Consider the following 15,171-nt stretch of genomic DNA (forward strand, 5'->3'; position numbering starts at 1 on the left):
GGCCTTCAATTCAAGACTGGGATTCTATAGGCTTTCATAATTTCCAAATAATGTATTTAAAGTAAATTATCTACTAGTATTTGACTCTGACCCAAGCATGTCAAATAACTAACTAAGCATACTATGTTAGACATGGTGCTTTAACGTAAGGCAATTCTTGGCAAAGTACAGAATTTCTAGAATTTACAGGTCAAAACTTATTACATAACAAACAAGAGAAAGATTTTCAAGCCACAAACTGGTATGATATTCAAAACCCACAAATTTCTGAAGTGGGAACAAGTGGACAGTTCCCTAGAGTTTATTATAATGGAATTTAACCTGTGTACATGGATACATGTGTATGTGTGTGTATAGAGCACCTGTGTATGTAGCTGCGTGTGTGTGCATGTGTATAGAGCACCTGTGTACGTGGATGCATGTATGCAGAGAGAGCACCTGTGTACGTGGATGCGTGGATGCAGAGAGCGGAGGCTTCTGTACCTTGCTGCACATGACAATCTCTATAGAATGAGCCAATCAAGATTTAATTGTTTTGTTTCCCGTGCTTTTCACAACAAAGGTGTCAGAGCAAGTCCCTGAAGAGGTGGTGATTTAAACTTAAGGCAAGTAAGGTACAGTCTCTTTTTACCCTATCCCAACCCCACTATTTCTATCCAAGGCAATCTCAGAAATAGGCCTTGTCCTAAAACTGACCATTTAGGAAGAACATGTTGCCAATTAGTTAAGTCATTCACAGGAAATATTAATTTGGCAATAAGAATCTATTACAGAAGAGAGACGTGAATGTTGTGTCCAAAGAAGTTTAATATCAAAGGAAAAAAATAAATATTTTTTTCCAGCTTTATTGAGATATAATTGACAATGCATCGTATAAGTTTAAGGTGTACAATGTGATGATTTCATATATGTGTATATATACATATATAGTGAAATCATTACATTAAGGTTAGTTAACGGGGCCAGCCTGGTGGCATAGTGGTTAAGTTTTCATGCTCCACTTTGGTGGCCTGGGGTGCACCGGTTTGGATCCCGGGCATGGACCTACACACTGTTCATCAAGCCATGCTGTGGTGGCGTCCTACATAGAAGAACTAGAAGGACTTACAACTAGAATATACAACTATGTACTGGGGCTTTGGGGAGGAAAAAAGAAAAAAGAGGAAGATTGGCAAGAGCTATTAGCTGAGGGTCAATCTTCCTCACCAAGAAAAAAACAAGGTTAGTTAACATATCTATTACCTTACATAGTTCCTTTTTGTACATGTGTGTGGTGAAAACATTTAAGATCTACTGTCTTAGCAAATTTCAAGTATACAATATTGTTAACGATAGTCACAATGCTGTGCATTAGATCCCCAGAATGTATTCATCTTATAACTCAGTTTGTACCCTTTGACCAGCATCTCCCCATTTCCCCCATCCCCTGGTAACCACCAATCAACTCTGTTTCTATCAGTTTGGCTTTTTTAGATTCCACATATAAGTTAGATCATGTAGTATTTGTCTTTGTCTGACTCATTTCATGTAACGTAAAGCCCCCGAGCTTCATCCATGTTTTCACAAATGGCAGGATTTCCTTCTTTTTTTATAGCTGAATAACATTCCATCAAATACACACAAATAGAGTACATTTTCTTTAGCCATTCATCCAGTATTGGACACTTAGGTTGTTTCCATGTCTTGGCTGTTATGAGTAATGCCACATGAACATGGGGTGCAGATATCTCTTCTAGACACCAATTTCATTTCCTTTGGGCATATACCTATAAATGGGATTGCTGGATCATATGGTATCAATTTTTTTTTTTTTTTTGAGGATGGTTAGTCCTGAGCCAACATCCACCACCAATCCTTTTCTAAAATGCTGAGGAAGATTGGGCCTGAGCTAACATCCATGCCCATCTTCCTCTCCTTTATATGTGGGATGCCTGCCACAGCATGGCCTGATAAGTGGTGCACAGGTCTGTGTCCAGGATCTGAACCAGTGAACCCTGGGCTGCCAAAGTGGAGTGCACAAACTTAACTGCTACGCCACTGGGCCGGCCCCATATGTGGCATCAACTTTCTGAGGAACTTCCATACTGTTTTCCATAATGGCGATGCCAATTTACGTTCCCACAACGATGTACAAGGGTGACCTTTTCTTCACATCCTTGCCAACATGTTATCTTGTCTTTTTGATAACAGCCATTCTAACCCGAGTCAGGTGCTATCTCATTATGGTTTAGATTTGCACTTCCTGATGACTACTGCTGTCGAGCACCTTTTCATGTCCCTGTTGGCTATTTGTATATCTTCTTTGGAAAAATGTCTGTTCAGGTCCTTTGCCCATTTTTTAATCAGATTATTTGTTTTTCTGCTATTAAACTGTATGAGTTTCTTACATATTTTGGATATTAACCCTTTATCAGATATATGGTTTGCAAATATTTTCTCCCATTCTACAGGTTGTCTTTTCATTTTGTTGATTGTTTCTTTTGCTGTGCAGAAGCTTTTTTGTTTGATGTAGTCCCACTTGTTTATTTTTACTTTTCTTGCTTATGCTTTTGGTGTCACATCCAAACAGTCACTGCCAGGACCAATGTCACAGAGCTTTTCTCCTATGTTTTCTTGTGGGAGTAAACTGGAAAGTTTCAGTCGTACATTAAGTCCTTAATCCATTTTGATAGGGGTCCAATTTAATTCTTTTGCATGTGAATATCCCATTTTGCCAACATCTTTTTTATATTCTCAAGAACTTTATTTTTAGTTTTTTACCTTTTTTATTGAGATAACATTGGCTTATAACATTATATAAATTTCAGGTGTACATCATATTTCAATTTCTGTGTAGGCTACATCACATTCACCACCCAAAGACTAATGCCAGCACCATTTATTGAAGAGGCTATCCTTTCCCTATTGAGTATTCCTGGCTCTCTTGTCAAATATTAGTTGATTGTATATGTGTGAGTTTATTTCTGGGCTCTCAGTTCTGTCCCATTGGTCTGTGTGTCTGTTTTTATGACAGTACCATATTGTTTTGATTACTATAGCTTTGTAATATAGTCTGAAATCAGGGAGTGTGATGCCTCTAGCTTTGTTTTTCTTTCGCAAGATTGCTTTGGCTATTAGGGGTCTTGTGGTTCCACACAAATTTTAGGATTGATTTTTTCCATTTCTGTGAAAAATGCCACCAGAATTTTGATAGGGATTGCACTGAATCTATAAACAGCTTTGAGTAGTATGAAAATTTTGACAATATTTATTTTTCTGATCAATGCACACAGGATATCTTTCCATTTACTTGTGTCTTATTCAATTTCTTTCATCAATGTCTTAAAGTTTTTAGTGTACAGATCTTTCATTTCCTTGGTTAAATTTATTCCTAAGTATTTTACTGTTTTTGATGCTATTGTACAAGGGATTGTTTTCTTTTTCAGATTGTTGTCAGTATATAGTTTGTCAGTTTATAGACACAAATGATTTTTGTATGTTGATTTTGTGTCCTACAACTTTACTGAATTCATTTATTAGTTCTAACAGTTTTCTGGTGGAGTCTTTAGGATTTCTATACATATCTGCAAACACAGACAATTTTACTTCTTCCTTTCTGATTTGGATGCATTTTATCTCTTTCTCTTGCCTGACTGCTATGGCTAGAACTTCCAGGACAATGATGAATAAGAGTGGTGAAAATGGGCACTCTTGTCTTATTCCTGATTTTAGAGGAAAAGCTTTTAGCTTTTCACTGTTGAGTATGGTGTTAGCTGTGGGTTTGTCATATATGGCCTTTATTATGTCGAGGTATGTTCCTTCTATACCCAATTTGTTGAGAGTTTTATCATGAAAGAATGTTGAATTTTGTCAAATGCTTTTTCTGCATCTACTGAGATGATTGTATGATTTTTATCTTTTATTCTATTAATATGGTATATAACATTCACCAATTTTGTGTATGTTGAACCATCTTGGCATCCCAGGGATAAACCCACTTGATTTTGGTGGTGTTTAATCGTTTAATGTGCTGTTGAATTTGGTTTGTTAGTGTTTTGTTGAGAATTTTTGCATTTATATTCATCAGGGAGTTGACCTGTAGTTTTCTTTTCTTGTAGTGTATTCACCTGGTGTTGGTATCAGGGCCTGACATAACATGAGTTTAGGAGTGTCCTCTCCTCTTATATTTTTTGGAAGAGTCTGAGAAGGGGATTGGTGTTAGTTCTTCTTTAAATGTTTGTTAGAATTCACCAGTGACACCATCTTGTCCTGGGCTTTTCTTTGTTGGAAGGTTTTTGCTTACTGATTCAATCTCCTTACTCACTGGTCTGCTCAGATTTTCTATTTCTTCATGATTCAGTCTTGGTAGGTTGTATGTTTATAGGAATTTATCCATTTCTTCTAAATTTCTAATTTGTTGGCATATAATTGTTCAGAGTAGTCTCTTATGATTTTATGTATTTCTGTGCTATCAGTTGTAATGTCTCTTTCATTTATAATTTCATTTGAGTGCTTTTTTTCTTGGTTAGTTTACCTAAAAGTCTGTCAATTTTGTTTATCTCTTCAAAAAACCAACTTTTAGTTTCACTGATCTTTTCTATTGTTTTCATATTCTCTATTTCATATATTTCTGCTCTAATCTTTATCGTTTCCTTCCTTCTGCTAACTTTGGGCTTAGTTTCTTCTTTTTCTAGTTTCTGAAGATAGAATGTAGATTGTTTATCTGAGATCTTTCTTTTTCCTTAAAGGCATTTATAGCTATAGACGTTCCTCTTAGAACTGCTTTTGCTGTATCTCATAAGTTTGGGTATGTTGTGTTTTCATTTTCATTTGTTTCAAGATTTTTTTTATTGTTCTTTTGATTTCTTCTTGGATCCATTGGTTGTTCAGGATTATGCTGTTTAATTTCTACATATTTGTTAATTTTCCAATTTTCCTCCCATTAGTGATTTCTAGTTTTATACCACAAAAGATACATAATATAATTTCTATCTTCTTGAACTTGTGAGACTTGTTTTGTGGCCTAACATATGATCTATCCTGGAAAATGTTCTGTGTATGCTTCTGAAGAATGTGTATTCTGCTGTTATTGGATGGAATGTTCAGTATATGTCTGTTAGGTCCATTTGATCTATAACGCTGTTCAAATTTGCTGTTTCCTTATTGATTTTCTGCCTGGATGATCTATCCATTGTTGCAAACAGGGTATTAAAGTCCCCTACTATTATTGTATTGCTGTTTATTTCTTCTTTAGTTCGGTTAGTGTGTGCTTTATATATTTAGGTGCTCCAATGTTGGGTGCATAAGAAGTATTTCTCTTTAAACAATAACTTCTACAAGGACTTCTAAAGTTAAGTTTCCTTAATTAATAAAAAGTTTTTTTATATTTATCACTAAACGAAAAGATGGACTATCTGATGACTGTTGAGCCCTTGATGTTATAAGAAATTTGTTATAAGAAATATCCTGAGATGTACTATTAGCTTGAAGGAAAATTAACACAAACCTAATTTAAACTAATTCAGTCACTTCCTATTGCCCACACAGGGAGTATTTAGTGACCAGTGACTCTATTTTTCATTTAAATTAAGTTCTATGAAGATTAGCTCTGTTGGATCCTCAAAAGACCTTATTTATAACAACCATCAAAAGATGATAAAGTATTTCTTCAGCATTTACTACGTGCCAGAGAATGGTCTAAGCCCTCACATGCATTAACTCATATAATCCCAAGATAGTCTTTTGAAGTGGGTCTAGTATTATTCCTGTCTTACAAATGAGGAGACAGACACAGAGAGGTTAAGTGGCTTGCCCAAGGTCGCAGAGCTAGTAAGAGGCAGGGCTGGGATTCAAATTTCAGAGGAGGCAAATTATCATACTAGAGACCAAATCCCATCAACAGACATGTTTTGCTTTGTCTGTATAAAGTTTTAAAAGCCAACTCTCTCACATAAAATTCCAAATTTCCAAACTCCCTTGAAAAACTGCAAGATCTAGCAACACTGGGCCTTTGTCCAGGGGAAGTAGCAGAACAGCACCCTCCTGAGACAACATATGCTCTTCCTCAGGGCCACACAGCCCCATCTCTCCCTTTAATCTAATGGGTGGCCTGCGTGAGTCACATCACCTGGCCTCAGCAGGAACTCGAATATGTGACCCCTGCCTTAGCTAAACATTCTAGACCTACCACTTATAGCTCACCGACCTTTCTCTCAAAAACAAAGCTGGTTTTAAACCACACTGTGTGTCCCACAGAATGATCCACCAATGCTCGCTGCAGGTATTTACCTTCAGAGCAGCTGTCCCCGCGTACTGTCTGCTAATGGAGTCACCGTTGTTGGCCCACATAATCTGATAGATCCGATTGCATTTCACTGGTAGTGGCTGCTCCGGGGGCATCACACCTAACTTTTTCAGCTAAAATCAACACATTGGTGGATTAACTAAATATGAGCCAAGAAACCATAGCATAAAATATATAATACAGAAAAAGGAAGCATGTTCATATACAATTTAGGACCCTTAAATAAAAGAAAGGGTGTTTTCAGACTTTTTCAAAATAAAGCACCACTTGAGAGAGAGTTTTATGAACTGCTACAGGTGAATAGATAGAATGAAATATTTATACTGTTTTGGTGTAATTTTTAATGGGTAGGCTCATTTTATATTTTGTCTGTTTTAAATTTGCCTATGAAGTGAAACTATTAAAAAAGCACATCGAAACAACAATAATATTAATAGTAGCAGAACAGTAAGTGACGAAGAAATGTTAACTCTATGCTAGGGCTAGGGTTCTAAGAGCTTTTTTACATAAATTATCTCATTTACTCCTCATAACAATCCTATACAATCAATACTCTTATTACTTCTATTTTAAAGATGAGGAGACAGGAGTTTGGAGAGGTTGAGTTCTTTGCATGGGGTCAACACCCAGTATGTGGAAGAGCCACGGCTTGGGCTCAAAAGCCTGGCTACTTCAATGATACATTAGAAGGAGCAGACTGACATCCTCAAAGGCCAGTCATTAGGTTCTATCAAAAAGAAAAAGAAAAAGCCGAAAAACCATGTTAGGAACTTCCACCTTGAAAATTGGTTTCTCAGGTGTTAGAGGACTGAAAGATCTAGAAGGGGATACTGAGTAACAGACATCATTACTGCAGGAAGCAGTTGCGACCAACTGGGGCATAAAGGGAAGAGGCTGGTTCTGTGGGGTCAAAGGAACCAACAGCCCCAGAGAGGGCACCACTGACAGAATACAACACAGGGGAAGAAGCTTGTCCCTTTTAACTCCTCCAGCCTCATGGTCTTCCTTTAGCGCCCCCTATTGGAAGAGCCTGACATGGAGCTGGCCAGCCGAGCAAAAATGTGATGTACATGGGGCCAGCTTCGGGGCTGAGTGGTTAAGTTCGTGCACTCCGCTGCGGCGGCCCAGGGTTCGGATCCTGGGCGCGGACATGGCACCGCTCGTCAGGCCACATTGAGGCAGCATCCCACATCCCACAACTAGAAGGACCTGCAACTAAGATATACAACTGTGTGTGGGGTTGAGGAGATAAAGCAGAAAAAAAAAAAAAGAAAGAAAGACTGGCAACAGTTGTTAGCCCGGGTGTCAATCTTTAAAAAAAAAAAAAAAAAAAATGTGATGTACAGACTCCCAGCCCCAAATACAGAAGGTATGGAGCTGAGAGAAAATAACTTGTCAAATAACTTGACAAGGAAGATATTATTATGCCCATTTTGAAAAAAAGAAAAATTGAGGTGCAGAAAGTAACTTGCCCCAAGTCTCACAACATGTCAAGAATAAAAGGTATATGAAGACACAGTTCCACCCAATAAATTTTCAAATGTTGGACTTCACATTTTTGAAAAGAGTACTTAAGAAAATGTCACTTGGTTCAACTTATTTCTAGTTAAGGTTACCTTTCCGGGTTTTGATGGAAGAAGGATGTTTGTATGCTGTAAATTTTCTACAGGACAAAGATTTTAGTTATTTGTTTACATGTGAAAATAAAAATGGAAATGAATATTTACAATCCAACAGACTCCAAATTACCTGCTGTTCCATGACCACTCGTGCGATGGCAGCTTGGACCACGTTGGTGCGATCCAGGCAGTCCATGCAATTAACACGAAAAATCCCTTCTTGTTTACAGATCACCCCAGCTTGATCAACCCTTTTCAAAAATAGTATGGGAATATTTTACAATACGAAATACTTTAATAAGTTTTTCCAAAACCACAATTCTTTAAATACAACAATAATAACAGCAGCACTGGTTATCAATTTGCTTGGAATATTATGACATGGCAGGCACTACTGAGTCCCTTGTAGACACTGTTGCTAATTTACACAATAACTTGACAAGGAAGATATTCTTACCGCCATTTTGAAAAAAGACAAACTGAGGTGCAGAAAGAGTAACTTGCCCCAACTCATACAACTGCTAGGCAGACCTGACATAACCCTAAGTTATGCTTTTCTACACGTTTAAAACCAGAAGGCACTTTAAAACACCATCCTGTCCCTCCTTTTTGACTCCATGTAGAAATGCATCTAAACTTGCTTGAACAGACTAATTCATTTTGCCACCCAGTGAGGAGTCATGCAGCATGCCTTGCTCAACTAATTTCTCTGGCCACCCACAGCCTTAAAGTCTAATCGAATGTTCTCTTCTGTCCTTTAAGCCAATTTCTTCTTCCTACATCTCCCTCCTGTAATCTGAGAATCATTTCCCTTCTCGGATAATTTTGAAATGACTGAAAACTGAGACCAAGTACCTCTAATCCTTCCTTCTCACATTAGGGATGGTGAGAAAGAGGAGAAAGAGGAATGCAGACCATGGAGGAATAGAAGGAATTAAAGAGGATCTCACTCCATTCCACTCCATTTTGCCCAACCATCTGACACCTTTTCCCTGTTCAAAGCTAACACTGCCTAATAACTAACACTCTCTTGAAAAGGAGAACAGGAATTGGGAAGCAAAACAAGAAAAACAAAAATGCTTTCTAAGCTTGCTGCTATTATTTTAATGCTTAGTGGCACCAGACAAACAATATGATATCACAGACCAAGAGTTTGTCAAACGGACTTATGAAATACATACCAACACCACTTCATGTCAAGAATAATGTCATAAATGGCATCTGTTAGTGTTTGAACATTCTCAAACTTCATTCCTCGGCTAAAATACATGCCAAAAGAAAGAAAAAAGTCTTTAATGACTTTCTTTTTTTTTTTTAAACTTAAGGTATGATATTTAAGGTTGCTTGGAAAACTTAAAGAAAATTATTACTATAAATACATGAGGTTAACACTACTATAAATTATACAAGCAATTTTATAAATGTTTATAACTAATCTGCATTGTGAAAGAAGATATACTTAAGAATACACTGAAACATATCCCAGGCATCAGAAGCTTCTCTCCCACCAAATTTTCAATACCCACGTTAGAGCCAGGATTATGACACGAGAAACTTGCTTTCAAAATACACACAAGTTACCATCAAAAAGATTTACCAACTGTTGTTTTCCAAGAGCAAACTCTAGTGAACTCTATCCACAGGGAAAGAAGTATTACTAACAGAGTATAAGATGAGACAGCAGGATGATTTTTAAGTAAGAAGACTATTACTTCTACAGGCTCAAACTAAAGTGGAAAGGAAAAGCTCCAGAAGTTCTTTAACTGAATAACAAAAGGAAAAATGGAACTCAAGTCTTTAAGTAATTTTGGAAGAGAAAGACTGAAAATATTTCAGGAATAATTAAATTTTTAGCCAAAATAAAACCCATAGGAAAATTAAAACTAAGTAATCAAATGATTCTCCTTCCTTTTCTAACAATGATGAGAAGAAGAAATTTTTCTTCCCAATAAAGAGAAGAAAAACTAAGGTCTCTGTAGCAGCATCTACCACAAACATTGCAACTGATCAAAACTCCTCTCAGGAAGCCATCTTACCAGTGCTCATGGAAGTCAAATGAAACATAAGTGAGGTGTGAGTTGTTAAAGAGCAACACTTGCTTCAGGTAAGCATCACCAATAATTTTCTCTCTGCCTGCCTGGTCTACCAAGTTAATAATAACCTGTGAGAGTAAAGAGAAAGAAAAAATTCAGTTTAATCAGATGTTAGGCTGATAATGTGATTTTTAATGAATTTATTTGGAATTATGTTTTAGAAATATTTCATAGCCATACTTAGAAATTAATCCACTCAAGCATCAATTTTTCCTGATAAAATTAGATGTCCATTTGTTACATTTACGTTTATACAACTGTTTACATCAATGACATTAACAGCTTTTTTATACATTATTTATTTACAATAACCAATTAGAATACATAATGAAAACAAGGTCCTTTATAATAGCAAATACTTAAAGTTTCTAGAATAATTTTTAAAGAAATATACAAGGGGCCGGCCTGGTGGCGCAGCGCTTAAGTTCGCACATTCTGCTTCGGTGGCCCGGGGTTCGCCAGTTCAGATCCCGGGTGCAGACCTACACACCGCTTGTTAAGCCATGCTGTGGCAGGCATCCCACATATAAAGTAGAGGAAGATGGGCACAGATGTTAGCTCAGGGCCAATCTTCCTCATCAAAAAGAGGAGGATTGGCAGTGGATGTTAGCTCAGGGCTAATCTTCCTAAAAAAAGAAAGAAAGAAAGAAAGATAGATACAAGACCTACATACCGGACACTATAAAACTTTGCTGAAATACATAAAAGAAAACCTGAATAAATGGAGAGACATATCATGGTGCCAGACGGCAAGATTCAATATTGTAAAGATGTCAAGTCTCCCCAGATTAATATATTCCACAGTCTGAATCAAAATTCGATCAAGATCTATGAACTTGACAAGTTAATTCTAAAGTTCATCTAGAAGGGTAAATATGTGGAAAAAACTTTGAAAACTAGTAATAAAGGATGATTTGTCCCACTGGAGAGCAAAACATACTCTAAATCTATAGCAATTAAATATATATATTTATAATATATATATTTTATATATATAAATTTATATATATAAAAATATAGTACTAGTGCAGAAATAGATAAATGACTCAATACAACAGAATAAAGAGCCTAGAGACAGACCTATGTACACTGAGGAATCTAAGATAAGATAACAATATCATTCTGGGAAAAATATGGACTATTCTATAAATGGTATTGGGATAAGAATCTACATGGGGGGGTACAAAATTACTTTAGCTCCCTACATCTCATTATACACGAAATAAATTCTAGATGCATTAATGATCTAAATGCTTTTTCTTCAAGTTACAAAAAGCTAGAAGAATATTTGGGATGATGTTTCCATAACTGTAAGATGGGACATGACTTTCTAAGCATAAAATAAAAACCAGAGGGCATTAAAAAAAGGTGGACAGATATGACAACATAAAAATTTAAAACCTGTAACAAATGACAGTATAAGCAAAGGTGAAAAAAACCAAAGGACTACTTAGGGGAATATACCTGCAACATAAAAACCAGTAATATATAAAGAGTGCTATAAGTTCAGTAAGAAAAAAATGGGTAAAGGATACAGAGGAAATCCACAAGAGAAAATATACAAATAGCCAATCAACATGAGACCACAACTTTGTTAATAATCATAGAAATGCAAATTTTAAAACAGAAAACTAGTTTTCACCTATACACAGGCAAAAATTGAATACTAAATATAGACAGCATTGGTGAATATATGGGGAAATGGGCACTGGCTCCCATTGTGCTGAGAGTGTAAACTAGTGTGATCTTTTTGGGGAGCAACAGAGTGGTAGGTATCAACTTTAATGAATATACATTGTTTGATCCAGCCATTTCACTTCTAGAAATTCATCTTATAAAGCACACAAGTGTCCCAAAATATATAAGATATGTTTCCTGGAGAATTTTTATAATAGCAAAAATTACATCCTAAAGGTCCACCAGTGGAGAAATGGTTAAATAATAAGCCATGAGATATTAAATGAAAACAATTGCAGAATAATAGTACACATAGTATAGCCCTCTTTTGACTTAAATATTGAATGTGTATATATGCATGTGTCAAGATTTGCTGCAAATGACAAATCACTGACTCAAATCTCAGAACAAGAAGTCTGGAGGTTGCTTAGTTCCAGAACTGCACAGTTCGGTGGTTACCCATACCAGTTCTTTCCCTCTTTTTGTTCTGCCATCCTCAGCGTACTGGTCAACCCTCAGGCTAGTTCCTTCATGGTCTTGACATAGCTGTAGCAGTACCACATGAAATGCGGACACAATCACCACAGAGACTGTGGGTTCCTGTACCTCTTTCTATTAGAGCAGGAAATCTTTCCCAGAAGCCTCCCAGCAGACTTCCCCTCACACTAGACCTCACTGGCCAAATTGCCAACGAACAGACACAGAACTAAACCAACCAATCACTGGCAAGAGCAACAGTGGCGCCCTCACAACTGAGGCAGACCAACCGTGGGCCCGTCTCCCAGAGAGCAATTTCGAGGATAAGGGTGGAAGAGTGAACACTGTCAGGGTACTGCTGGAAACGAGGAGGTGTCTGCTTAATATATACGCCTATAAAAGTGATGCGTAGAAACAGATCTTTAAAGACAACAGGGAGCAGGGATGAGGCTATTTCTTCTGCTTCCTTTACACACCTCAGTATTGTTTCCATTTTTACAATGATTATGTGTTACATTTAAATTGTGGTTTCTTCTTTGTAATGCTATTTATAATTACACATATTGCTAACACATGAATTTATTCACATCATAAAATACTCCAACGTGGATAAAGGTCAAATCCTTCCTGACCACAACCCAGGCCCACAGCCTTCCCTGGAGGGACCTCCTGTTACTCGTGTGGGGCATCCCCTTTCAGCCCACATAAATTCATTCCCATATAAATGTGCATGCCATGGATGTGTGAGAACATATATATGCAAGACAAGTACATATATATAAGAGACAGTTTTGTTTTGTGGGATTTTTTAAATAGTAACATACCATATGCTTTCTTTTCTCACTCTGTGATTTTAAGATCTTTCCGTGTTAGTACACACAGATCGACCACATCATTTTTAAGCAATTGTATTCAACACTTTAGATGTGCTCTGCTTTACTTACCCACTGCCCTCCTGATGAACAATCAAGGTTGCTTTTATGCTGCAATGAATGTTCCTGTACATACTTCCTTGATTGAACACATTTCTCTCAGGAAGATTTAAAACTTCTCTGTATTAGAGTTCCAGTTGCTCCACATCCTTGATAAAACTTGGTATTTCCCAATTTTTTTATTTTAGCCATTCAGATGTGTGAGTGGTGGTCTTAGTTTGCATTTCCCTGGTGATTAACGAAGTGGACCACCTTTTCATACGTGTATTGATCTTTTGGGTATGCTTTTTCATGAAGAGTCTTCTCAAGTCTTTTCTCTAGATTTCTTTTGGGTTATACATCTTTTTTATGGATTTATAAGAGTGTTTTTATACTACTCTAGATATGAGTCTTTTGTCATATATATGTATTAAAAAATCTTAAATATCTTCTCCCACTTCATAAATTGCCTTTACATTATCTTAATAGTGCCTTTTAACAAATAGAGGTTATTTTAATAAAGTCAAATTTATCAATTTTTCATTATAGTTGGTGCTTTTTAAGTCCTATTTAATTTTAACAAAGTTTCAATGAATAACAAATGATAAAGTTTTAATAAAAATTTAAAATTTAGTAAAGTCAAATTTATCAATTTTTTTTCATTATAGTTGGTAGTTTTTAAGTCTTATTTGAGACCCAAGGTGAAAAATATATTCTACCTTTTTCTCTGTTTAACTCATCATATTTAGATCAATATCCATCTGGAATTGATTTTCGTATATGGTATGTAGGATAGATATCAAAAAGCAAAATTACTGGGCTAAAAATATAAGCATATTTTATTTTGATTGATAATACCATTCAAACCAGCTGCACCAACTCATGCTCACCTCTAGCAATGTGAGAGCTCTGATTTCCCCAATACTTGCCTTTATCTCTTATTATCAAACTGTATAATTTTTTTCAGTCTAAGGGTTTGCTTTTTATTTCCTTGCTGGGACCTTCTCTGGGACTGCACAAAATTTATATCTTAGTTTTGGAAGAACTGGAGTCTATTCAATAATACTGAGGCTTTCCTTCCAGGAACATGGTATTTTCTCTCCATTTATTCAGGTTTTCTTTTGTGTTCTTCAGTAATTCTTCCCCCTCCCCCATATTTACGGTATCTTTTTTGTATGTTTATTAGATTCTAGGTTATTTCTTCCTCTTTTATTTTTGTTGCTGTTAGAAAAATGCATCCCGTGGCATTACACGTTCAGACTGGTCACTGCTACTGGATAAGACAGTTACTGACTGTTCTATATTACTCTTGTATTTGAAATCTGGTCATCTTACTGAACTTGTATTTCACATAAGAGTTTTAAATTGATTCTTGTTTATATGATCACATTCGTACATATGAGTGTATGAATACATAAGAAAGGTGGGCAGAGAAAGAAATATTGAAAGATACATATCCAACTGTTATCTCTAGGAGGTGGAACTGTATGTGGTACTGAGAGATGCCTTTGATTTCTTGCTCTAGGTACTTCTCAGATTATAAAAATTAACTGACAGTAGACTAATCTCATCTAAAAACAGTCTCAAGTAGCTGACTCAATGACAATTCTTAAAGAATATTAAGAATACTCTTAGCTTATGTGTTCTTCAACTTCATGACAAATGCCATTTTGCTTAATTATGAAAAGTACATTGTTATTTTCGTGAAATTTAAAGAAACAGATACACAATCATTTCTAAATATGAACATTTTGTTACTAGATCAAAGCCCACCTGTTTTTTGTAAATTTTCAGTTGTTCTTCGAAATGAGCACAGAAATAGGCAACAGTTTCCTTTTCACCTACAAAGAAGTGATACAAAATCTATTTTTCCTTCCCATGTTTAAGACAGAAATTAGTGTCTATTCCATCTTTACTCTTACTTTTAAATAATTTAATGACAGCCCAAATGGAACTAAGATTCTCTAAAACCAATACCTATATTTTAAAATGAAATGCTAAGCCAAATATTCTGATTTCTTTTTTTCCCAATTAGACTAAACTGAAACATACAGAAAGTGCAAACTGTGAAATTATGACATGTATTTGCATATCCAGCCTACTTGTCAGAA

The 15,171-nt window shown here is 36.0% G+C and overlaps 1 protein-coding gene across 6 annotated transcripts in view; it reads right to left on the reverse strand.

Annotated features, from left to right (window-relative positions):
- Positions 1–15,171, reverse strand: part of INPP5F (inositol polyphosphate-5-phosphatase F) — an 84,412-nt gene that overhangs the window by 17,124 nt on the left and 52,117 nt on the right. For 5 of the 6 annotated variants that reach the window (XM_070259835.1, XM_023638302.2, XM_023638295.2 and 2 more), the window contains exons 9-13: positions 14,834–14,901; positions 9,939–10,063; positions 9,084–9,161; positions 8,033–8,153; positions 6,268–6,396 (exon numbers count right to left, since the gene is read on the reverse strand). In XM_070259835.1, the coding sequence (XP_070115936.1) occupies positions 6,268–6,396; positions 8,033–8,153; positions 9,084–9,161; positions 9,939–10,063; positions 14,834–14,901 (521 nt within the window). Of the gene's footprint in view, positions 1–6,267; positions 6,397–8,032; positions 8,154–9,083; positions 9,162–9,938; positions 10,064–10,106; positions 10,622–14,833; positions 14,902–15,171 lie in introns of those variants that run through there. The other variant, XM_023638314.2, reaches the window with a different exon arrangement.

Source organism: Equus caballus, chromosome 1 (genome assembly GCF_041296265.1).
Source record: "Equus caballus isolate H_3958 breed thoroughbred chromosome 1, TB-T2T, whole genome shotgun sequence".
NCBI classification, from domain to species: Eukaryota; Metazoa; Chordata; class Mammalia; order Perissodactyla; family Equidae; genus Equus; species Equus caballus.